We start from the raw sequence: 26,935 nt of genomic DNA, 5'->3' as shown, positions 1-26,935 counted from the left end.
CATCTGGGTTGGTTCCATATCTTAGCTATGGTAAATAATGCTGCAATAAACATAGTTGTGCTGGTAGCTTTAGTGTGGCCTTGTTTGTGATCATTCGGGTAAATGCCCAAAAGTGGGATTGCTGGGTCATAGGGGAGCTCTATGTGGAGTCTTTTGAGGAACCTCCATACTACTTTCCTATTTGATGTTGGTATAATTTGGGGAGGGGAAGGGAAAAAACAAATTGTTTCAATAAGGATACAGGTGGACCCATTGCAACAATGAGACATACAAGTGGTTATGTTGAAAATGAACTTCAACTTTGGTGTGTGGGGGGTGGAGGAGTGTTGGGTGGGGGGGAGAGGATGGGATGGGAAAGGGAAACAAAGGAGGAGGCTACAATGCTTGATAAGAAATGTACTCACTATCTTTCCCATGTAATTGTAACCCCTTTGTACAGTATTTTCCACAATAAAAAAATAAAAAAATAAAAAAGAAAGCAAGAGACCCTCTGTCTTAGTGTTAATATGTCTAAAAAAAATAGCATAAAACACCAGCAGCTCTCGCTTCCATAAGAGGCGCAGTATGTAAACTAAAGGGAAAGTTCACCAAAGTAGGCAAAGAGGAGGCTGCAAAGTAAAGCTACCACAGAAAGGGAACTTACTTCAAAGAAATCCAAACCTTTCTGTTTCATGAAAGAATTAAAAAAAAAACTACGCAGCAGAGAACTGCAGGTCAGAAAACATCTGAATGATATTAATATGAATATATGGATTTGGTAATTCATCATACATCTCTTACATTACTTAGCTCTCCTGTTGAGTAATTTTTTCCAGGAGTAAAGGGTAAAAGTGGCTTTGTTTTTATCCTACCTCCAGGCAGGCACCAGTGACTCATACCTGTAATCCTACCTTCTCAGAAGGCTGAGCTCTGAAGATTGCTGTTTGACTCAAGCTTAGGCAGGAAAGTCCATGAGACTCTTATCTCCAATTAAACACCAAGAAAAGCATTCCAAACAGCAGATAATAGAAGCAGACCTATAGAAACCCCTGATTTGGGAATTATCATTTTATGCAAGAGTGACAGTAAACCACTGTGGTTTTCCCAGAATAAATGTTTAGGAAGAGTGTTAGGAAACCATTTGTTGATTCAAGTACATTTCTTTGATTTAAGTCAAACTCAGTCTCACTGGAAACAAACTGTCAGATTTAAAATTTTAAAAAATTCCTCCCTCATGGGTATGGAGATGAACATATATATACATACATACATACATACACACATATATGTATATATACATATCATTGTGTAATTCTTTTGCTGATTTAAAAAAATTGTGGTATTGGGGATTTAATTGAGCCATGTGGTTGGTTCTTGTAAAATTCTTTTCTGTACTATTGATTTTTTAATAATAAAATTTTCAAGAAAAAAAAGTTAAAAAAAATCAAAATAATTTTCCTTTCTTTCCCAGTTTCCCATTCTGGTCTTCCTGCCACTGATGAGGCCTCAGATTTGAAATAGCAACATTTTCCAATAAGGCAGCACCAGTCATGTTCATTTTGTCCCCAACAAAGGAGGCTTCTTTGATGCTATTTCTTTATTTTTGTCCTTTAGTCCTTTTACTAATTTCTCATGAAATTTCTCCGCCTTACCAAAGGCAGAAGTTACACTAACAATCAGTGCTCATAATAAGGAATAACAAACATCATACTCAAAAGTAGCCACAGATATTGCATCAGTGAATACTGAAAAACCACTTTCAGAATCCAACCTTTCTTAGGGTATGTATATGAGAAAAGCTTTTTTCTCCCACTTTTGTGACTATAAATATTTCTCTGAAGATTTCCAGATTTTCCCCAATCTTTCTCTTAGAGTCAGAAGAAAAAAAAACACTCAATCCTTTCACTCTATATTTTTCTTTCTTTGGATTTAATTTTATATGCTGATGGGGGACCTATTTTGCTCCCAAGATTTCCAAAAGGCATCTGTTAAAATGTTGTGGGTGGCCAGGCACTGGTGACTCAAACCTGCAATCCTAGCTACTCAGGAGGCTGAGATCTGAGGATCATGATTCAAAGCCAGCCTGGGCAGGAAAGTTTGTGAATCTTTCATCTCCAATTAATCACCAAAAAGCCAGAAGTGGAGCTATGGCTCAAGGAACTAGCCTTGAGCACAAAAGCTCAGAGATAGCACTGAGGCCCTGAATTTAAGCCCCAGGACCAACACATACACACAAAAAAATGTTGTGGGTAGTCCAACAGGAAATGTTTTGAAAATTAGGCTGTGGTTTGTGATCTAACTGATCCCACATATCATTTATAGCAGTTGACTTTCAGTGCTGATTTATTACTCTTATTCTATCTTATTTATTATTTGTTTATTTGGTACCCAGTAATAGAACCTAGGGCCTCATGCATGCTAGGCAAGCACCGTACCACTAAGCCACATTCCTAGCCCTTATCACTCTATTTTTAAACCTGGGAAAAGTATACTAGAGACTAGGCATTTCATTGAATATACCACTAAAACCTCAGAGGGAAGATGCCCCCTGCAAACCACACTGAGGTAAAAGGCTCTCTGTTACTACCACAGGGCTTGCTCATCCTCAGACCAATCCCTGCATTTATACACATACAAGGCTCATCTGGGAGACAGAGGACCTCCTATCTGCCTGAGTTGAATTCTTCTATGCAGGAATGTGTGGGAATGTGTTGGACACAAATATGTATTGCCTTGACCTTTCTCCCAGGCTTAAAGAAGCCCATCAGGATTCTTCTTGCTACCTTAGATTGTACTATCTCAAAGCCTCCCACTGGTCAGCACTGTGCTCTTACTTGCTAACGTGTTTAGAAACATTGTTTTGAACTCATCTAGTGCTTCTTTCTTCTCTTCTCTCCAGCTACCATATTTACCAAGGTGAACAGACATGGGAACACAAAAGGAGGAGGTAAGCAAAAGATTACAAAGGTACCTTATGCTCTTGCTGTTGGAGCTTTATTCCCTTTTCCAAGTTTGCCATTTGGCCTGACTTTCCTCTAGGCAGTTGGGGCCTAAAGGGTCAGCACACTCCCACCTGGGATGCCTCCTAATCCAAAGGATCTAAACCCCACCAACTACACCCTCAGCTAGCTTGGAGGAAGCCCACAAATGCAGCCTTACTAAGGTGCTAAGAACTCCATTCAAATATCCTCAGGGATTAAGTCACCGAAGCAGTACTAGGTGATGGTTTTGACTAGGGAGGAAATATTTGGCAATGGATGCCTACTATGCTTTATTGTTTGTTTTCTTGTGTGAAATGGAGTCTTACTATGTTAGTTCAGGCTGGCCTGGAACTTGTGATCCTCCTATCTCTACCTCCCACAGTTCTAATATTACATAAAGGTGTGACCGACTATGCTGTGTTCTTCTTTTAACTATTTTATACATTGGTATCTATTTTAAAACATCAATGAGCATAATTATGTAGGCCTGGGAAAATACTCTTGTCATTAATAAATTTGCTTTCCTAAATCATATCTTTATTAATTTGCCCTGGCAAAGACAGCCACCACTACTTCTTCAATTCTCCTAAGAGGCACTTTGCAAAACAAAATACACAAAACAGGCCTGGGGATATAACTCAAGTGGTAGGACATCTGTCTAGCAAGTGCAAGATCCTGAGTTCAAACACCAGTGCAGCCAACTTCTTGGTCCTTGAAAATGAATATAGAAAGGAAAAGAATGTTCTGGGGTTAATAAACCTGTTATTAATGAGCCAGGTGCTGTGCTGACTCTTCCATCAGAAATACTGCATCATAGCAACAGATGAGTCTCAGTCACCAATGATTTACAGTCAGCTTCCAAGATCAATCTGCCTTCTACAAAGACCATAAGTGAGTATCTAACTCACTTATGGTGATATGATAGGAATCATCACTCCCAAAATACTATATTTGAAATTACTATCAAGCTCTTACCTCCCTATGTATTAGTCAGATTTCTGTCACTGTGACAAAATGACCAAGAAAAACAAGGGAGGAAAGATTTTATTTTGGCTCCTGATTTCAGAGGTTTCAGTCCATCATGGTTGGGGGAGTGTAGTGGAGCAGAGCAGCTCACATCATAGTGATAAGGAAGCAGATAGAAAGAGAATATCTTCCTGAGAGAGTTTTCGCTCATCCTCCCTATATCCCACCAGGGCCTTCAGCTTTTTGGGCCTCCAGCATATTCAGGTTAGTATTCCCTCCTTACTAATTCATTCATCGCTAGATGTGCCATATTATACAAACCCAGAAATATGCTTTAGTAATCTCCTGGGCAAGTCTCAATTGAATCACGTTGACCCTCTCAAGATTAACTATAACTTCTTACTAAACCAAAAAAGGAACCTCTAACGACTTAGAGTAATTAGCACATACAAGTCACAGTCACCCTATTTTCATTAAGTACAATTTCTGATTATTGGTATTTCTGGGATCAAAACTTATCAGTAATTCACTGAGTAATGAAATAAATTGAATATTTTTGATCTGCTACTTAAGATGTGGCCAATTGAAGCATTATGCCTGGTACCTTCTGTTCTATCACCCCAGGCAGCAGGCAAAGTAAAATATTACTTTAGAGGATAGTTCTTACTTATTTTGGTATCGTGTTTTTTATTGTTGTTGGTTGTGAGGATTGAACTCTGAGCCGGGGAGCTGCCCCTCAGCTCTTCAGCCCAAGGCTAGCAGTCTACCACTTCAGCCACAGTTCTACTTCTGGTTTTTTGGTGGTTTATTGGAGATTAGAGTCTCACAGACTTTCCTGCCCAGGCTGGCTTTGAACTGCGATCCTCAGCTCATAGCCTCCTGAGTTAGCTAGGATTACAGGCATGAGCCACCAGCACCCAGCTTGGTATCATTTTTACCACTTATAAATATCAAATTCATTTTCCAAATGAAGAAATAAATGAATAAATGAGAGCCCATATTGAAAAACAAGATAGTCCAAGTGGAGATAAAGTTTTGATAACGTAGAATATTTGAAGTTTGATTTGGTTGAGCTCTAAGATAAGATTTGGCAAAGGATTTGTGGGAAATCAATCTGGAAAGTTATGGTAGTACTGGATTATAGAAAATCTGGAGTGTTTGAACTTAAGTTTTTAGGCAGGATGGAAAAATGGAAAGTTTAGAATTAGAAATGTATTTTTATGGCAGAGATCTTTACAGCAAGGTTAGAATTTTTCTTCATTAGTTTAAAGGAGCAAAATATCTAAGATAAAGGGAAACACCTAAGATTAAAAAAAGAGAGAGAGAGAAAATTAATTTGGCCACATGCTAATGACTATGTAGTCATAGCTACTCGGGAGTCTGAGACCAGAGGATTGGAGTTCAAAGCCAGCCTGGGCTGAAAATTCCACAACATATCTTCTCCAAAATAACTAGCAAAAGGACTGGGGGTGGGTACACGTGGCAATGCACCAGTTAGGCAAGTAAGCTGAACAATCGGTAGGCTCACCTAGTGACCAAACCAATAATAACAACAAAACCAAGAGAGACTTAATGTGGATGGAAAGGACCATTTTTAAACAGAGATTCATAAAACATGGGATGCAAAACTACGAAGATATCTTCTAAAAGTGAAAAGGAAAACTGACTTGTCTAGGATGTTGTGGATTCCTGTATGGCAACTGTGTGTTAAGATGAAGTGTGTTATTAAGCCATGAAACTACGAAGAATTCCTGAGATTCTTTCCTGGCTCCTTTTATTAAGCCTGGCAAAGAATGTAACTATAAGACAACATGTTGATTCTGATGATGAAGCCTCAGTGTGCCTCTGGACCCCAATCAAGTTTTGTCATAGTAAGTCTTGTTATCATCCTGCAGATTCATCAGAAAGTAACTATGAACCTGAAGACTTGCTTGGTTTAGGAGTCTCATCACAGCCAGAAATGGCTGTTCTGACAATATGCTTCGGAACTTTCTCATGCGCTTTAGAGTAAGGAGGCTGGGCATATTACAGAGCCTCCTATGTGCACCCCTCTGCTAAAGCATCATTTCTGTCCCAATGTTAAGTGAACTGGAATCTTTTTTACATCAAATTTCTAAATAGAGAGAATATTGTTGAGGAAGTACCCAGTTTAATCTGTTTGAGGTTTAAAGATCGTCCTCTGTCTTGAAGGCTTGTTTTTTATTTGCAAATGTCAATGCTGGACATTTTCTTCAGCTCCCAATAGAAGTTTCAAAGCATCCTATGCATTGAGCACTAGATGCCTGGTTATGCTGACTTGCTAGCTCCTTGTGCAGACCACGGCTAATCCCTTAGAAACATGGACTCTGGCACTGGTGGAACAACCTGAGGTGAATGACAGGCATTTAAGCAAGCCAAAGCAGCTTCTTTGCCAAAGTCAGCTAAGTTTAGACCTCATTGAATCAAGCTGTTGGCTTCTGAAAGTCTGAATAGTCTCTTCATTCATGAATCTTCCCTTGGCAGTCTTTCACTGACTCATCATTTGCTTGCTTGCTTGCTTCTTTTGTATGTGCAACTGTGTGTGTGTGTGTGTGTCCATAATGGTACTTGAACTCAGAGCCTCTCTTCTCTTTTTTGCTCAATGTTGGCACTCTATTACTTGATCCACACTCCACGTTCAGGTTTTTGGTGGTTAATTGGGAAAAAGAATCTCATGGACTTTTCTGCCCAGGCTGACTGAACTGTAATTCTCAGATCTCAGCTTCCTGAGGAGCTAGGTTTACAGACATGAGTCATCAGCATCTGGCTCAATGTATACATAATTCTTAAAGAAGAGAATGGATAAAGGATACTAACGCAGGCGACTGGGACTGGAAGTATGGCTTGGGTGATAGAAGTGCCTGCTCAACAAGTATAAAGCCTGGAGTTCAAACCACAAAAAGAATCCACCCTCCCCCACCCCACCCCTTGCCAAAAACAAACAAAATCTCACACAACTACAAAGAATCCACTGCAAAAAAGGTGGGAAATGTGGCAGGAATTGGGGATGGCCAGGCAATGTGACTGAAATGAATGAGGGATGTTTTAAACTACTATTTAGACTTTGTGATAAAGTGATGCAATAAAGGGAAAAATATATTTTGGAAGAATTGTCTGATAATCATCTGTTAGCTGCCCGAGGCACTTTGACTTGCATAATTAAAGTTCCTAGGGCTTTCTACCTTTGGTCTCTATAGTAAATCATTTTAATCAAATGTTGTCCCTATTGTTTCATTAAAATTATATTATGGATCCACCAATAAATATTTATGGTTTGGTTCAAAATAAAACAAAACAACTACTGTTTTCCAAACTTATTAACATCAGCTATTTTCCTACCGTTCCCTCAGGGTGGTTATGATATTCATTTGTAATATTGTTAGGCGAAGTTGTTACTGTTTGTTTTCACTTACAGTTCTCACATTCTAGTTGATGATATTTATTTATGGGAGGGTGTGGAGGGGGTGTACACACAGATGTTTTTTGATACTACAGTAGATAAAATTTCAAAAGCTTTTGAAAAATCCCTGATGATGAAATAATTATTTTTCATGTCATCAAACTTTCTTTGGGCTGGATAAGGGGCTCATGCCTATAATCCCAACCACTCAGGAAGTAGAGATGAGGAGAATTATGGTTTGAGGTTGGCCCTAGGAAAAAGTTAGTGAAATCTTCATCTCACCAAATAAATTGGATATGGTGGTGTGTATCTGTAATCCCAGTTATACAGGAGGCATAGGTAGGAGTATTGTGGTCCCGAGCCAGCCCAGGAGAAGAAAATGTGAGATCCTATCTGAAAAATAACTAAAGTAGCCAGGCCCTGGTGGCTCACACTTGTAATTCTGGCTATTCAGAAGGCTAAGATCTGATGACCACGGTTGAAAGCCAGCCAGGGAAGGAAAGTGTGGGACATTTTTTATCTCCAATTAACCACCAAAAAGCTAGAAGTGAAGCTATGGTTCAAGTGGGAGAGTGTTAGCTTCAAGGGAAAAAAAGCTCAGGGACAGTGCTTAGGCCCTAAATTCAAGCCTTAAGATAGGCACAAAAAATAATAAGGAAAGCAAATTGGGCTGGGAGCCTGGCTCATGTTGTAGAACACTTACCTAGCAGGCATGAGGCCCTGAGTTCAAACCTTAATATTGTTAAAAATTATTCTATAATACTATATTTTTTTGCTGGTCCTGGGGCTTGAGCTCAGGCAGGGCCTGGGCGCTGTCCCTGAGCCTCTTTGTGCTCAAGGCTAGTGCTCTACCACTTGAGCCAAGGCACCAGTTCCGTCTTTTTCTGAGTAGTTTATTGGAGATAAGAGTCTCACTCTTTCCTGCCTGGGCTTCCAACTGCAATCCTCAGATCTCAGCCTTCTGAGTAGCTAGGATTACAGGCACGAGCCATTGGCACCTGGCTTATAATACTATTTTTTGATATAATATTCCACTCTGTATATAGGATATGCAGGATGGAATACTTAGCATATATGTATGTTTTCTTATTAAAAATGTTTTGATAAACATACTACTGAACAAATCTTTCAGTACAATGATTACCATCTTGGAATAAAATTCTAGCTGCAGAATTGCTGGAATAAAGCAGGAATATTTAAAGTTTTGCTTTCTGGAAAAGGTATAGCAACTTATACTTCCTTCTTTCCTGTCAGTGACAACATGTATAGGCTTTTCAGTTGACAGTAATAGTTTTATCACAAGTAATCGTAAATATAAATTCATATTCTTGGGTATTTTAGGTACTGTGGTGCTTTCACACACATGATTTAAGCTTATTTTATGATATCCTAATATTGTGTGTGTATGTATGTTGGCATGGGGCTAGAACTCAGGGTCTCATATTGGCTGTTTCGTTCACTGCTGGCACTCTACCACTTGAGCCATGACTCCCATCTAGCCTTTTGCTGGTTAATTGGAGACAGAATTTCTGAACTTTTCTGTTGAAGCCGGCTTCAAACTGTAATCTTCAGATCTTAGCCCCCTGAGTATCTAGGATCACAGGTGTGATTAAGTCTTCTTAACCACCTTGTAAAGTTGAAATTATTATCCTCATTTTATAGACAAAGAAACTGAGATTCAAAAAATATATTAACTTTGTTCTGAACCAGATGACCAAAACATTGCAAAGATAGGATTTAAACTCAGTTACATCTACTATTATCACTGAATTACAGATATCTCAGGAACTTGAATGGTAGATCATTACTATCATCATCATAGGGTCTAATATTTAAGTACTTATTGTAGATCAAGTAGTGCTATATTCTAACATATAGTGCCAGACAAATGAGCTACTATCTATTCTTACTCTGGAGACACTGACACGATAAACTTGTCAGGGTTGCACAGCTAGGAACTAGCATTCAAAGCTAGGCAGTTTGGCTTTAGAGACTAGGCCAGTAATGACCAAAGTATAATATAGTAGCATACAGAGTTGTGGGAAACTATATCTCATTACAATTGTCTTTAAGAGGAGGAAAAATATGGATTAATTCTATTAGTGAACTTGACGGAACAAGTGAAACAAAAATTCCCCCAATTACTTAGAAATGCTGTTTTATCATTTGAGATGGGAGAACTTTCTCAAGTTTAAGTTAAGTATAATCTACTCTCATATTGATTCTGTTGGATAAATGAAGCATTCTTATTACTATTAATTATTTTGAGCCTTTTCCTCTAGTCTTACTTTGGTATATAGACATTATTAAAGATTAGGGAGATTATGAGAAAGGGTCATCTTTCATATAATTCCCATAAGGTCAATATTTTTTCTTTCACCTACCTCCCAACAAAACCAACCTAATGAGACATAAAACATATCATAATGAATGGGATGAAGACTTTTTGCCATTTTTATGCAGAAAATGCCTCATTAAAAGCCAGTGCATCAGCAAGCAGATTTGAGTTAAATAAGAATTTCTGTCAACTAGGGCGCCTCCATAACAAATCACTAGCATGAATCACTGCTGTGGCTGAGAAACTAGAAAACTCGAAGAGGCCCTGCCCCCCCTCTCCTCAGGCTATGTCATGAGTCACTGCTCTGGCTGGGGAACTAGAAAACCCTAAGAGGCACTACCCTCCCGCCCCTATCCTCAGGCTATGTCACAGCAATGTGACAGTGCATTGTGGTACTCAGTGTGCCCTTACTGAGCACTGAAAGACACAGTGTCCACTGTCCAGATGCAAATAGGGAAAAAATATCTAGCCATCACCTACCATCACTCAGGCCTTATCTGGATATGATTTTATGAACATTCTTTTAGGTGAAGGGTGCTTTCATTCGGATCTTTGACATCATGAGACCTGACTGTTTTGCATATGGTACGAGGCATAAGGTTCAGGGTTTACAGTCATAGATACACATTTCATGTCAAACAACAATAGGGGGAGTGAGGTCAATGGCAGGGGGGAAGATGAATGGAGAGAGGGAAGGTGAGTGGATGCAGTTATAATATTTGATGTACATATGTGAAAGTGGAAGCAGGTAAATTGAGGGGATAGGTGGGATAATAGTGAAAGGGATGCCATTGATCAAGATGCATTGTACTCACAAACTAACATGTGCAACTGAAACTCCTTTGTACAACAACTTAAATAATTACATTACTACTATCATTAATAATAATAAACCTTATACCCACACTGATGACAGACCTGCAAGCAGGAAGTCTGGGATGCTCTCGTCACAAAATGAAATCAATGATGTCATAGTCCTGGATTTCAGTGACATCCTACTCAGAGGTACAAATGTTCACTTGTTCCCACTGAGGCCCCAGAAGGCATACCTAATGTGACATTTTTTATTTGTGGCTGCTGATTATGTTTGTGGGTGTTCTGAACTGGGTCCATTTTATCATCTGTGATCCATATTGAGGGCTCATGCTGAATTGAAGTGGAATCCACATGGACAAGGCTGAAAATCGCCAGTGCACTGGTCATGTCACTGAGGTAATAAGTCACCTTTAGGGAGACAGCTTCCTTATAAATGGGAAAGTGTGCAGAGATGATGTGATTGCTCTTCAGTTCTTTCTCAGAGTATGCCAATGAGGCAGCCATACCATCTGCTCACTAATAAAAGCAGTGCTGCTTGGGGTTAATTTTTGCAGACATCTTCTTCTATGTCAGTTACTATGTTGTATCTCATGTAATCTTTGGCACCAAGGCCAAAGACAGTGGCAGCCTAAATTTTTCACTTCTGAAGAGAACTAGGATTTGCAATAGGTTTGTTTTCTGATTTTAGAAAATTTATTATCATTTTACTGCAGTGTGCAAGCAGTTTATTAAAAATCCACGCCAATACATGTATTAAAAAAATATTCCTTTTGGGAATGAAAGAGGGAAAATCAATTTGTTTCCAAATGTTTGCAATTTGCAGTCTGCCCAGCTTTCATGGAGAAAGGGAAACTGAGATTGAGTCCCATCAGAAACTCATGTTAATTGCGACAAGTTTAGGGGTGCCCTTGGCTGCCCTGCTTACCGTTAGGAAGTGGCGGTCCTTCACCTCACGCCTCCTCTGGCTGTGAGCAGGAGGGTAGGCTGGCAATGGCGGAGCAGCTATGGATAGGGGAGCAGCGGATCTCTGCTCCCGGCGATCGCTGCGGCTCCGGTGTTCTGAGGAGACAGAAAAAAAAATCCTAGTAAAATACGTTTTATATTTGCAACTTTTCTTCCCCCTCCCTTGAGAGTATACGCAAAACGCTATTTTGTTTTTCTCAAAAAGTAGGCTTGCCAGGCCTGGGTGGCTCACGCCTGTCATCCCAGCTACTCAGAAGGCTGAGATCTGAGGAACTCGGTTCAAAGCCAGCCCAAGCAGGAAAGTCCATGAGACTCTTATGTCCAATAAACCACTCAGAAAAGGTTGGAAGTGGTGCTGTGGCTCAAGCGGTAGAGTGTCCATTAGAGAACACAGAGAGGCTCAGGGATAGCCCTCAGGTCCAGAGTTCAAAGCCCCAGGACCGGCAAAAAAAAGGAAAAAAGTAGGCTTTAATAACTAGCTAATTTATTCGCCATATTAGGCTTTCCAAACAGTTCCTAACGGAACATTTACTTGCTATTGTTATGGAGTTAGCCATTTTGGAGTCCGGCTCATAATATTAGTACAAGATGGCTCCCTCCATGTGCTTCCTTTCAGGAAGTGGGCGTGGTGACGTGACGCATGCCTAGTGAGCTCAGGATCGCGTCCTGAGGTCTGCTGGGAAAAAAAAAATCAAAAGAAATCATGAGACCTTCTAGAAAAATACCTGAAACAAAAGAGCTAGCGAGGGGCGGGTTGGGCTCAGGCCTCAAAGAGGCTACCTGAGTTCAAAGCCCCGTACTACCAAAAAAAGCAAAACAAAACTAAAATTTTAGAAGTTGAGAATATACTAGAAGCCTCCCCCTCCCCGACGCGTGGACGCTGAGGTGGGCATGCAGATGCAGTGCAGTGGCCTGAGCTGGAGGTTACACTCAGAAACTCGCAGGAGCCAGTTTTTCAACTGTCAGTACCTAAAAACAGGTCATAGTGGAAATATTTATGTCACAGAAAATTGGCAAGTGTCATACGTTGGTGCTTTTATTTATAATACTGTACTTTGTTTTTTTCCAGAAATCTCAGGGACCAGCACATGATTACAGGTCTATGTCCTGACACTCAAACAAACATGTCCTGGGCACTCAAAGGTAACCCCAACGACTATTTTTTTTCTAATTCAGGGAGAAAGCTATTTCTAGGGAAAGCTAGGAATTATCTATGTGTGGAAAGAAGTGAGCCTACATGGAGACAAGGCTTGGGGTTTGACCTCCAGCAATACATGAGGACACATGAATCAATGAGAATCAACACCACAATTTAGCTTCCTGGTGTCTCTGAGAACTCAAACACACTTTGCCTATGTTAAACTCGGCCATCTGCCAGAGTCCATTTTACACACATGCCCAGAATATGAAGTTTCTAGAACCCCAATTACAACCAAAATACAAATTAGTACAGCCAGCTTTCATTATGCCCTTTGATTATTTAAAAACAGCATTATCCAGCGCACATACAATAGTACATTACATGCGATGTTTATTGAGCACTTTGCCACATGCCAGAGATATTTTGCTAAAGCTCGCATGAACCCCACACCAACAACCTCACTTCTTTACAGATACCCAAGCAGAGGCAGGCACGCAGGGTGAGTGGCCTTGGAGTTATCAGTGGTACACATGTGGCTTTGATGCTTTGCTCTTGAGGTTCTAATAAACCTCACTCATTAAAACAAGACTTCTTGGGCTTAACAAAATTGGTTTTTAATTAGGTTTTGTCGTATTCTTTGCATATTGATAGTATAGAATATTTGGCAACATATAAAACACTGCTTTTTTCCAATCTATGCTAGGATACGGAGCTAACTATGCCAGTCTTCTTAAGGGACACCAAATGCCCTTTTCAAAAGGCCTATCATATCCATTTGGATATTTGTATTTATAACAATACCATCAATCTGCCAGCCTCTTCCACTATAAATTGGCTTCGGAAGGACAGAGGTGTATTCATCTTTTGAGCATAGGGCCTGAAGAACCTGTGGCATGATAGATTTTCAAAAAAATGTTGAGTAACTGCAAGAACAAATGAATGTTTTCTCTAATGGCTAGGTTTCTAAAAGATCAAAATGCATTCCATATTTTACATTTCTTCTCTAGTGATAATGGTAGCATTATTGGGTATCTTCATGTCTGAATGCTTCTCTGGGTCCTATTGCTTGTTTTAACTGGCCTCCCAATTCTTTTTTTTTGGGGGGGGTTCTAGTTGTGGGGCCTGAACTCTGGGCCTGGGCGCTGTCCCTCAGCTCTTCAGCTCAAAGCTAGCGTTCTACCACTTGAGCGACAGCACCACTTCTGGCGATTTTCTTTTTGATTATGTGGTGCTGAGGAATCAAACCCAGGGCCTCAGGTATGCAAGGCAAGCGCTCTACCACTGAGCCACCTTCCCAGCCATGGCCTCCCCATTCTTTGTATCATTCAGTGTGCTGCTCCTAGACAGGCACTGGTGGCTCCTTACTGTAATCTTAGCTACATAGGAGGCTGAGATCTGAGGATGGAGGATTGAAGCCAATCATGGTAGAAAAGTCTGTGAGACTCTTCTCTCCAATTAGCCAACAAAAAAGACAAGTAGAAATGTAGTTCAAGTGCTAGAGTGCCAGCCTTGAGCAATGAAAGTTGAGGGACAGTGCCTCAGCCCTGAGTTCAAGCCCTAGTACTGGCATACGCACACACACACACACTCACACACACACACACACACACACACACACACACACACACACACACACACACTGTGCTGCTCTCTAAACTAGGACCTGAGGTGAGCACTCTTGAGCTTTTTGATTTCTATGCATGTGTGATTCAGCTATCTGGGATTCTCCCTGCCCAATTTCGCCCTCAGCACCACACACTTAGAGCCTGTGTTCAGGAAATGCCATAGTGTTCCTTACCTTTCTTTGCTTGTGATTCTTTAGGCTCTCCTTGTAACCAGAGAAAAATCCTCAGTGCCACATAGGTGGTCTTTGCTAAAATCAACATTTATCAAGATGGCATTCTGAAATAAAGACCTTCCTTGGTAAGGTGTCCACCTCTGATGCCAATAAGGGGGCTTTTGTGAATGAGCAGCACAAGATAACACTTTTTTGTATGCCAGTTATGGGGCTTGAACGCTGAGTCTAGCCTCCGTCCCTGACCTTTTGTGCTTATGGCTAGTGCTCTACTACTTGAACCACAGCTCTACTTCTCATTTTTTTGGTAGTTAATTGTAGATAAGAGTTTCATGGTCCTTCCTATCTGGGATGGCTTTAAACCATGATCCCTCAGATTCCAGCCTCCTGTGTAGCTAGGATTATAGACATGAGCCACTTGACATCTGGCTGTGACACTTTTACATTGCTAAATTTACTAAGCAGAGAAGAATACATTGCTGGATAGGAAGAAGAGGAAAGAGGGGAGGAGTAAGAAAAGAGGCATGGACCAAATTTCCCTTTCAATTGTTTGTCTCCCACACTATCTTAAATATATCTCTTTCTTCAGGCTGAGAGTAGGCAGGCTAGATTAATGATTCCCTAATAATACTTTTTGCTTGTGGTGAGAAAGGGAAAACATTGGTCTACTAGAGCCTGAAACTGCAATTGAATTCTGATCCTTATTCCTTTATAGACCAATGAAACTTATACCCCAGCCAGAAACTTGAAAGGGAAAGAAATATAATATGCCATTTTCTCTTTATAGCCATGTGTTAATCTCTCCTGGTTTTATGAGCATAACAGATTGCATCAATGAAAGTTATTACTGTCTCTGAGCATTAAAGATGTGTGTGTATGTGTGTGTGTGTTGGTACCAGGGCTTGAACTCAGGGCCTGAACATTGTCTGTTAGCTTTTTCTGCTCAAGTCTAGCATTCTACTACTTGAGCCACAGCTCTTCTTCTGGCTTTTTGGTGGTAAATTAGAGATAAGAGTATCATGGACTTTCCTACCAGCTAGCTGGATTTGAACTTTGGCCCTCAGATCTCATTCTCCAGATATCTGCTTACTTGTCGATTTCCCTCATCACACCAAGCATTCCTTGAGAGCAGAGAACTATATTTTATTGCACTTTGAATTCTAGGCTCTTGTATGATGTCTGTGGAGAGTTTTGCTATTTAGATCTCAAAGACAGGTAGTTTCTAGGTTTTAATCTCTATCTACCAGCTCCCTTCTTATGGCCTCATGTCCAAAATGAGCAGAGACCTGCAGCCCCACAGCTTCCCTTGTCTGTTCTTCATCATGCCCCCTCCCCTCCTGGTGGAAGCCAGGCTATTCCAGCTGTCCAAATAGAAGCCCTTGGTGACATGTGGAGCTAAGCCTCTGTCTAGGAGGACAGTACTACTTACAACCACCAGATGGCAGAAGTGGATTATACTGATGAATATGCTGCTAATCTGTTCCTTGGACAAGGTTAAAAAAGAGTCAGTTTCTAATTTTAATTCTACACTTCATGTTTTTAATTGTATGATGTCTATAATTCCTGTTTATGGCTCTCTGCAGTGCTATTAAAACTACTACTACACCCAAGATATGCTGTTGTGCCAACGACCAAACAAGCCTGTCTGTGGAGGGCAAATGCAGCTCCATAGTCTTCCATTGAAACCCCAAGGGACACCACCTCCCTCTCTCCCCACTCAGGGGGAAGGAGAGAGAAATTGATATCAGTTCTTGCTATTCTTCAGTTCTGCCATTAAATCCAAACTTGAGAAAGCAGTGACATGTGATAGCTTATGAGCAGCTCAGTATTATCTGGGTGATTCTATACAAGTCCAATCAGGGAGGACTGATTAATAATAATAAAGGGATAAAAAGAATTACATTTCAGGGGCTGATGGTACTCAAACTCACTAATGATGAAAATGGAGAAAGTATTTAGTGAAAATGATCAGATTCCTTACTTCACTTGCCTTCAATGATCAAACAGTTATTGAAGTAATACTGCATGTTGGACTCATACTAAGTGCTTTGATTAGAATAAGAGCTGAGTGTGGTGATTCACACCTGTAATCCCAACACATGTGAAGCTGAGGTGGGAAGATCACAAGTTCCCAGTCAACCTGGGCTATACACTTCATTAACCAAAAGAATATGTCCTTAATCATGCATGAATAGTGGAAGGCACACCCATAGTGGTTATGGTAGATGGTGGTCAGTGGCTGGATAAAGAATCATGAGATAGTAGGTGAAAGGTGCCAAATCAAAGCTGGAATGGCAGGAGGGGAAAGATTTCCACTGGATGGCTTACATTAATTACATGCTGAGGGATTTTTTTAATGCAAACTGTAAATTTGAAGCCAATGTTAACTATCCTCAATCTTCATTATAAGTGTAATCATGTATTATCACTGATAACCAAAAGATTTTGGGGCACAATTGCTTTAAGGCCAGTAGTAGGTTTCATTAAAAGCAGAAAATGATGAGGATAGGGGAAAGGGCAGAAAACACACAAAGGTGGAAGGAAATAGGATAAAAATAACACTTATTATCATTTTATTTCTCTCTCATCTCCATCACAGTAATGGCATGAAAATATTTTATTTGTGTTGGAATATCTTTCATAAAAACCATTCTTTAATAGAGTATAAGGAATCTGGAACAACTACAATGAATGTGTAGACACCATCTGTCTCTATAGCAAGAATCTAAGGGCCCTAAAAAGTTGGCATGCTAACGTCTGCTACTCCATTTAGGGGACTCTGAAAAGATGATGCTCATTTCTCATCTTGTTCTAATTATAGTGATCTCAAGGAATCCAAAAGTAATCAGTAGAAGAAAAAGTCTGTGTTTTACCTGGACAGCCTATTGTTGGTTCTCTCAATACAGAGAGAGACATAAATATCATTGATTTCCATGGAACAGTGTATATAGCAAGGTAGAAAATAGCTCTGGCTGGAGTTTAGAGGCTCAGATCCAGGTCCTGGCATTGACTCTACCCTGCTGTCTGGGACCCTGAGCAAGTTTCTCCACCTCTTTGCCTCCCAGTAGAAGGTGGGCATTGGGTCAGCTCAAAGGTTCTCAGCTCAACAGAAATAGAACCTTCCTAGGGCTGCTCTGGTGGTCAGAATTTTTGGATGGGAGCCAAGCAGGGTAACTATCTACAATGAACTCAAATCTTTTTCAGGAAAAAAAAGCCTAGAACCTATACCTGATTCAAATTTAAATCCTTTTGAATTATAGTCCAAAGTATTATTCTACTTACAATACATATACAATGTGCCAGTTTTTATGGCTGTGTTCTCTTGATCCTCAGAGATCCTTCATTCGTGCATATGTGTGTGTGTGTGTGTGTGTGTGTTGGTTGTGGGGCTTGAACTCAGGTTCTGGGTGCTGTTCCTGAGCCACTTTGTGCTCAAGACTAGCCCTCTAACCACTTGAGCCACAGCACCACTTCTGGTTTTTTGGTTTGTTTTGTTCTGTGTTTTTTTTTTTTTGAGTGGTTAATTGGTAATAAGAGTCTCACTTCTGTCCAGAGTGGGCTTTGAACCATGATCCTCAGATCTCAGCCTCTGGAATGGCGAGAGCCATCAGTGCCCAGCTTGTGTGTGTGTGTGTGTGTGTGTGTTGGTCGTAGGACTTGAACTCTGGGCCTGAGTGCTTTCCCTATGCTACCGCTTGAGCCACAGCACCACTTCCAGTTTTCTAGTGGTTTATTGGAAATAAGAGTCTGATGGAGTTTCCTACCCAGGCTGGCTTTGAACTGTGATCCTCAGATCTCAGCTTTCTGAGTAGCTATGATTACAGGCATGAGCCTCTGGCGACCAGCTTGTGCCCAGCTTTTTTGTTGTTGTTGTTTGTTTGGAGTGACTTCTGATTGTCTAAATTACGTCATGCAAATTTACTTTTTTTTTTTTTTTACAACATTGGGCTTTGAATTCAGTGCCTTGTGTTTGTGAGGCAGCCTCTCTTGCAGAGGAGCTCTGCCTCCAGCTCTGTTTTCTGCTGTTTAGTATGATGATTATTTTGGCTGTAATGGGCTTTGAATGCAGGGCTTCACACTTTCTAGGCTGGTGTTCTACCACTTGTGTTATATCTCTAGCCCTGATTTATGCTGGTTATTCTAGAGACTTTGTTGAACTTTTCTGCCCCAGCTGACCTCAAACTGTGATCTTCCCAATCTCAGCTTCCTAGGTAGGTAGGATTATAGGCATGAGCCACAAGTGCTAGGACCCCAAATTTCTTTTTCCTGTGTACAACTATCTAGCTGCTTTATGTGATTCCTTCTAATGTAATTGTGACTGAGCATTTGTATATTCAAATATATTATTATAAATAAGTTTCATTTCTCTTTATTATCATATTTAGACTGGAATGGTACTTCCAACATGTATAAATAGGTTATATTACACATGGATTTCATTCAGTGTAGAAAAGGGAGCAATTCAACATATATGCTATGATTAAGCAAGTTGTTGGGACTGACAAACGATAGATTCCCTGGAGGAAACAATCTCCAAGTCTCTCCCAGAAAAACCCTAAGCCTGGGGTCAGTTACCTCTGCGCAAGGCTTGCAGGCTTTGGCGGGCATGGCGATGCAGCTCTTCCACACAGGGTGGCCTTGTGGCTGGAAGAAAGATGTTTCGCTGCTGGTGCCAGGGTGCACGGTAATACACGCTCAGCTTACTCTCGATGTCAAGGTTGGAGACAGCTGCAAGACAGAGAAGCAACAGAGCATTGGACATCAGTGACTTTAAGCAATGTATTTGCTGGACTCTGGGGTGGGGAGGTAGACAGGAATGAAATCTGAATGGAGTGGAAGTACACAGCAATAGTCTCACATGAAAAACAAACTCAAGGCTGGAGAAAGTTGAAGTTTCCGAGGGGTGAGAGACCCCGGGACCCCAACCATCTGCCTGTGACCAGCTAACTCTGTCTCAACTCTTCACTCTTCACAGTGGTTCATCAACTCCAACAGTTCCTATCTAGACTATTGCTGTCTTCTAAGAATGCAGAGGAAAGTTTTAGCGATGAACTGAAAGGTTGTCTTAGCTCTGGCCTTCTGGCCACCTGAGCTTTGGTTCATACTTTACATTGCTTCCTGTCTCTTGTGACCCCCTAGCTACAAGGTTTTCTGATCTTGCCCTCCCCCCTCCCCTTCTCCACTGCTCACCATTTTTTTTTTTTGGGTCCGGTCATGGGGCCTGAACTCTGGGCCTGGGCGCTGTCCCTCAGCTCTTCAGCTCAAGGCTAGCACTCTACCACTTTGAGCCACAGCGCCAGTTCCGGCTTTTTTCTTTTTGCTTATGTGGTGCTGAGGAATTGAACCCAGGGCCTCATGCATGCAAGGCAAGCGCTCTACCACTGAGCCACCTTCTCAGCCCCTGCTCACCATTTTTAAAGTATTTCTCACTGCCCAGGATGAACACAGCATTAAAGAAAACAATGACAGGGATGATAAATATTAAGGGAGGAAAACTGAAGAACATAAAGTTCTGTTAACTGCTTCAAACACAATGTTTGTTTCATTAGTGTCTTCATTACATGAGGCGCCTAGGATGGAAGTCTGCTGGAACCAGGTAATTCTGATTGGAAAATGGTTTCCCAGAGGAACTCCAGAACAATAGGGAGCCAGTACTCATGAGAACTACAGCAGTTTGCTCTGCCCTTCAGACTCACTCTCTCCATTGAGATGCTATAATGGATTTTGGCCATGAATTAGCAGGTGAACATTGAACTCATTACTTGCCACAGTGGTGTCTGTCTCTGAGATGGAAAAGGAAACCCCTTTCATGTCTTTTTTCAATTATGTCCTTTGGTCACAGAACACTAATTAATATGATGTGTCCACTGAAGGTAGACAGCACTAATAGAACTCTTTCAAGGAAATTATGCCATGTTCCTTCTTTTCAAAAGTCCATTCCTATTCCCAAGTAACAGTTCAGCCAAAGCTGAATGCATTCATTCATAACTATCACTGAAGTTGCTAGGCTGTCCCACACTTTCAGGTTCGTTGACTTTTTCCTACATTTTTAATGATTTCATCATGGCCAGCCCATACAATGTGGCAAGCTTGGTACCCTCAGTAATCTTTATTCACATAAAAAATGAAACAAAGAGAATCAAGAAAGTCTTTACTATGTCTGTTTGGATACATTTAGGGGCTCCTCTGTGATAAGCGTAATTCTAGGATCGCCTCCAGATTTATGCACCCTCAAAGTGCATATATATCCTGTATAAATTTAAGTATAGGCCAAGTATACATTACCTTGCAATGAGGATTTAAGTTTCCTAAAGAAGGAAAGCATTAGCTTGAGTTGGATCTAGCCTAATCATGAATAGATCCCTTAAGGGACAAGGAGCAATAGAGACTCTCTCCTATTGGTCTGAAAGAAGCATGTGATATTGTGGAGAAGACCTTGTGGTAGGAAATGGTAGAAAGCCTCTAGCCACTGAGAGCCTCAAGGAACTGAATATTGGCAACAACTGAAGAGCTTGAAAGAGAAACCTCGGATGAGAACATGGCCCCAGGTGATACCTTGATTTCAGCCCAGTAGGACTGCAAATAGAGACTTAGTTAACTCACACTCAGAGTCTCAAGGCACTGATGTTACATAATAATAATTATTGTATAAGCTTCTAAGTAATTTGTTATGAAATAATAGAAATAATAATAGGATAAAAATAGGGAATGGATACACCTTCCTACTATTTTATCTATGTCTAAAGTTAGTCATTTGCTTTGTCTTGTCATCTCTTCCCCTCTGTTACTGCTCCCCAAGGAAGAGGCAGATAATGGCAGGATTACAATGGGAAATAGAGCTGTATTTTCTATTTGTATCCTCCATAACAGGAAAAAGTTATTCATAGCTTTTTTTTCTAAGACTAATCTCTCAAGAGGAGCTCCAACCAGATGCTAAGCTCTAAGCCAGGTGCAGTCTATTCATAAAACTGTGGTACCCTCATACAATGAGAAGAAATGTATTGCCCTATTTTATAGATAGGAAAATGGAAGCTCAGAGAGAATAAGTCCATCTACAAAGTTGTATACCACGTCAGTAGAATATCTGGAAGCAGCAATCATTTCTGGATCCCAAAATGCTTTTCTTTACTCAAACCAAAGAAGTCAGTTTGTCTCAGCCAAGGGTGGTTGGGGTGGGTTGAGGAAGAATGGGTTAGCTGTCATGTGCTATGGATCTAGTAAACGATTCAAACTCGCCATTTTCTCTATCACCCGAAGCAATGGGGGTAGCCAAAAACGGAATGAATCTTCCAGAAATTACTTAGCAGGAGGCAGGAAGATGTGTTACAATCAGGAAGACAAATAGCACCACAAAAATTAAAGGGCTGAAAGAAAAGGCCATCATATGGAATGTTCATAAGGCAGTGAAAAGCCTTTCTAGACTGAACTTTGGCTAGTTCATTACTCTGGTGAACCCTGGAGATAATGGAATTGTCTAGATCTTGAGTCATAGTGGTGTACCATAAGCATGGAAATGGTCATTGGGTGCCTGGGAAGTTAGCTGACTGACATATTGAAGAAACCTAGTGGGTGCTATTGTCTTGGAAAAGTCCTAGTCCATTTCTAAGGCAGCAGGAGGAGATTTGTTTTTAGGAACTATTGAAAGGAGAGGGGGAAATCAGGTACAAATACAATCTTGCCCAAACCTTTCTAGTGCCCAGTAGCTCTCTACCCTGATAGAACTGGTACTTGTTTGATTTCACATTTCCTGGTGTTGGGAAGTTCTTGCTGCCTGAAAGTTTATTACCACTGGAAAGAGTCCAAAGTGCTTATGTTTGGTCTTCCTTCTTAGCCCCTCTACCTCCAGTCCCCACCCCCTCCACTGGCTTTCTCTCACTGCTTTTTCCTCTTTCTTTCCCCAAGCCCTAATTTCAGCAGAGGGGCAGAGGCCTAGTGGTACAACCCTATAATCCCAGCTACTTGAGAGGAAGATCAAGAGCCAAGCAAAAGCATGAGACCTTATCTGAGAAGGGAGATAGAAGCAAAGTAAAAGGCTCAGGTAGAAGAATGATTGCCTAAAAATTACAAATACAAAATCTTGAGTTCTATCCCTAGGTGACCTGAGAGGGATAAAGAGAGAGATAAAGAGAGAGAGAGAGAGACAGAGGCAGAGATAGGGCAAGGAAAAGGAGGCGAATGGAGAGGAGGCAGGGTGAGGGCAAGGGAGGGGAGAAGAGATAAGAGGAGAGAAGAGGAGAGAGGAGAGGAGAGGAGAAGAGAGGAGAAAAGGATTGAAAAACAGGGAGATGACAGATGAAATTAAAGGTTGAATGCCACATAGGGTAAAAATTTCAGGGAAAAGATGTGCCAATTGACTCCAAAATGTAATTTTTCCCCCTTTGAGGAAGGGAAGGAATGTAGAAAATATGTTCGTAGCGTAACTACAGGGCACATTTACCTACCTACACCTTTGTTCACCTTCCTTCTGCCCTTCTCCTCATTCCCACCCCCATCACATGGGTTTTTTGGCTAGGAACACATCCTCGCATGAACCAACCATCCATTCTGACAGCCTGTGATAGAAAGCAGTGAGGAGTATCGCACATTAATACATTAGGAAGCATCAGAAACAGCCAGTATCACAGATCCATAGCTGGATTGTTCTGATTCCCTGCTATGCTGAAGGCAAATCTCAGCAGCCATCAGCATGGTGAGCAAAACAAAAACCTGCTCAGCCTGGAGCGGCTGCCTGAGTTCTCAGAGCCACTGGGAGGATGAGGAAAGGTGTTCACCAAGCGAGACCATTCATTCTCCCCTACTCTTCCTTCCTTGGCAACCAACTTTTGTCCACTCTGCATGGTGGCTTGAGCAAAAAGCAGGGCAGGGTTCAGGGAGAGCAAGAACCACCAAGTCTCCTGCCGCTTCTAGAGGACCAGAGCCAGGTTTATCAACACTTTGCCTGCCGGGCTTCCTTGGCTGTCAAGCCACAGTAACTCAGACTTGTTCCTTATTTTGAACAAGTAGACCCCACAGCATCAGAAAAAAAATGAGGTTTCCTATCAACTTCCAGCCTCTCAAAACATTCTACCTTCCACAGAATAGAAGAGCATAGAAGTATATTAATTTATATACTAAAAGAATCTAGAATAATTTTTCTCATAGAAATTGTTTTCAACCTATAAAATAATATGATGCCTCATGAAAGGAAAACTGTTTAATTTTACGGTTACTGTTTTGTTTGTTGTAATGTCTCCTGTGGGAAGGACATTAGGAGTCTGCAGTCATGGCCTTGTGTAGTCATTGAACATTTCTAGTACTCCAGATCTCCAGCTTGAGAAATGAGGGTTTGGTTGTTTTTAGTCTTATTCTCTTTGATGCCACTGCTTCCTTCCAGCCATCAAAATCCATCCAGACTCTATTAAAGCAATTGCAAGATGGATTTGTTGAATGGCCACCCACACTGGGATGGAAAGGTAAGTCTTAATCATAGGAGCAGTGAAATGCAGAGCAAGTCACTAAACTTTTTGGGTCTCTGTTAATTCTCAAAATTACTATCACTGCTACAATATTATACATTCTTCATAGATGTATGTTTCCAATTTATTAGTTTATCTTCATGTTATTCTGCTGCTATGTTCCATACCATGTGCTTCCCCTAGAATGTAAGCACATAGTCAATCTCTCACAGCCCAGTTATTGTCTTAAGAAAATTCTCTTAGGTATGTAGAAGAATCACTGAATTCTACTGCTGGAAGGGACCTTAAAATTATACAGTTCTGCTTTGTGTGTATGTGTGAGTGTGAGTGTGAGTGTGAGTGAGTGTATGTGTGTGTGTGTGTGTGTATGTGTTTTGCCAGTACTGGGGATTGAACTCAGGGCTTAGGCATTTTTCCTAAGCTTCTCTTTTTGCACAAGACTGGCCCTTTACCACTTGAGGCTGTTTCTGGCTTTTTTGTGTATGTGGTCCTGAAGAATCGAACCTAGAGCCTCATGCATGCTAGGCAAGCACTCTACTCCTAAGCCACATTCCCAGCCCCTATGTTGTTGTTTTTGTTTTTCTAAATTGCAGGGTATGACCTATAAATGGATTGTGAAATCCATTCAGCAGGTCAAGAGTAACATTTTTTGAAACAATGAAATAGAATAGAATAGAAAAATCCTCAAGTGCACTGTATTGGTTTTTTTAGGCTATTGGTTATTGTTTCTGCTTAGCATATGTATACATATATGTGTGTATATATATATATATATATATATATATATGCTTGGTTGAGATATAAAAATACATTTCTTACTCTGAGTAGCAGTTGATATACTGTTAAAGTCACTGTTTAGGTCACCCCTCTCATGTGCTGATTGACAAAATTTAGGTTCAATTTTGGTAGAGGCCCAAACCAAATTCTAGGTCACCTGACCCTGGGTCTGTGTACTTCCTTAATTGGGGTTTGTGTCTATGTCCTTCATGTCTCTCAGCCATTATTTGCAACCTATTACATTTCTCAGATTGTCCTTTGGGGAAAAAAAAACAATGCACTTCTGTTCCTAGGAAGCCAAATATTTTAGATTAGGATTCCAGAAGTACTTCAGACTAGTGAGCAAATTTGGGGATGAACCAACCATAGAAACCAAAGTTGCCCTCTACTTCCTTACAGAGCTAAGTATCTTCAAGGTACTGTCCTGTCTGTGCTCCACAAAAGACATGGCCAGATGAGTGAGGAATACTTCACTCATCATGTGTGTATTCAATCTGGTGTCAGAAAAAAAATGAGTTCTCCTCTGACTCAATTAGCCTGCATCTTACTTAAGTCTGCAGAGATACTAGGGGATATATTCCTGATTCATCTTCTGTATTTGCTGCCCCAGATCTACAATTGGCCCTTTCTCTAAAAAGCCCTGACACTTCTCAGACAGGACAGCCTTAAATCTTGCATTCTGCATGGGTTTTCATCATTGCTGGGCTGTCATGGTGTCTAGGCTTCTCTGCTAGACAGAACTCGAAAATATGTCAGCTTCAGAAATCATTAGTTTAAATTACTATTTCCAATTCAAATCTAAGGTTACAAGTTTTAGCCTAATTTCTCTGGTTTTATAATTGATCTCTTGTCTTTTATGCTGAAAATCTTGATTCCTAATGGCAATGCTATAATTACTTATTGGGACAGTTAGACAATGACTGAAATAACTAAATTCAGTTTTAGATTTCGTTTCTCACTCTCTTGGTCAGGATATTTTCTACTAGAAATGTACAGGTAAGGACATTTTGTTTGAAAGTCTTATGAAAGGATTGAAAGTGCTAAATATGATGATACTATGGTCCAGTATATTCCTTGGGGTATATAAAATAAGAAATCTATAAGAAAATTCAACGACATCCATTCAGGTGGTTCTAGCTCATAAATAACTAAAAGTCCATTGAGAGTTTCTACACTTTTCATTCGCATTTCATAGGAGAAAAACCTACAAGCCTTCTTGCCCTTCACACTCATCTACCCCACATGCTGTCATATTTGGGAAATGGAGAACTCCTCCTCTTCCTTCCTTGTCTACTATGACCTCTACCACTGGCCCTCAAAGGAGCTAGGCTTTGTTGAGTAGCAGCACAGAGAAGCCCACGTGGGGATGAGGAGAGCTTTTGATCTCCAGAAAACTTGAAAACTCAAGCCTGGAGGTCTTGGCATTTATCCCAGAGATCAAACACATATGCTGGCACTTGCAGGGAAAAGGGAAATGAACTAGCCTCTTTTGAATCCAGACCCTCTGATGGAAACTCCACAAGAAAAGGCAGAATCAACTAAAGGCCAAATGCCCATCAGAAGCTACAAGGAGCCTCCATGGGGATTTCTCTACCAAGGATCTAGTGAGTGGACCACACAGAGAGATCAGACACCTTTACCCATTATCGATTCCAAATGAGCCCAAATACTAAGATTGAATAATATGAAATTGATATTTTTGTAGGTCAAAATAGTTGAAAATTGGCAATATCATGTGGTTCATAGTTACAACTTTTAAGTAAGAAAACGAAGCTGGGCTCTGATGGTTCATGCCTGTAATTATAGCTACTCAGGAGGCTGAGTTCCGAGGATAATGATTTGAAGCCAGCCCAGACAGGAAAGTCAATGAGGCTCTTAACTCCAACTAATCAGCAAAAAGCCAGAAGTAAAGTTGTGGTTCAAGTGGTAGAGTGCTAGCCTTGAGCAAAAAAGCTCAGGGCCAGGGAGGGCCCAGGCCCTGAGTTCAAGCCCCAGGACTGGCACACAAAAAAAACGAAAGAAAGAAAATGAAGACTCAAAACCTCAAGCATCTTTCAAAATAGATAAATGACACCTTAGATCTATTCCCAGGTTCAAGGCATTTCTATAACATTTCTCTTCTCACTGTGATTTGCTTAAGAGACAGGCCAAGGTGAGGAGAGAAAACAAAGTTCTAGCAGACAACTGATCATAGAAGGCTAAATTAGAGGAAAAAGGGGCCTCGGGCTCTAGTGCTAGCTGTCACGGTACAGAGGCTCACCGGCAGAGCTTGGCCCAATCCTTCCAAGTGTACTAGATGCCCTACC

The 26,935-nt window shown here is 40.8% G+C and overlaps 1 protein-coding gene across 2 annotated transcripts in view; it reads right to left on the bottom strand.

The window, feature by feature from the left end:
* The window catches only part of Nhs (Nance-Horan syndrome (congenital cataracts and dental anomalies)), a 313,314-nt gene that overhangs the window by 15,664 nt on the left and 270,715 nt on the right, over window positions 1–26,935 (bottom strand). For both annotated transcript variants that reach the window (XM_013032127.1, XM_013032128.1), the window contains exons 2-3: window positions 18,973–19,125; window positions 11,424–11,557 (exon numbers count right to left, since the gene is read on the bottom strand). In XM_013032127.1, coding sequence (XP_012887581.1) covers window positions 11,424–11,557; window positions 18,973–19,125 — 287 coding nt within the window. The remainder of the gene's footprint in view (window positions 1–11,423; window positions 11,558–18,972; window positions 19,126–26,935) is intronic.

This window comes from Dipodomys ordii, unplaced genomic scaffold (assembly GCF_000151885.1).
Source record: "Dipodomys ordii isolate 6190 unplaced genomic scaffold, Dord_2.0 Scaffold150, whole genome shotgun sequence".
NCBI classification, from domain to species: Eukaryota; Metazoa; Chordata; class Mammalia; order Rodentia; family Heteromyidae; genus Dipodomys; species Dipodomys ordii.
Note: the sequence above shows the minus strand (reverse complement) of the source record. Positions and strands in the feature narration are given on the sequence as shown.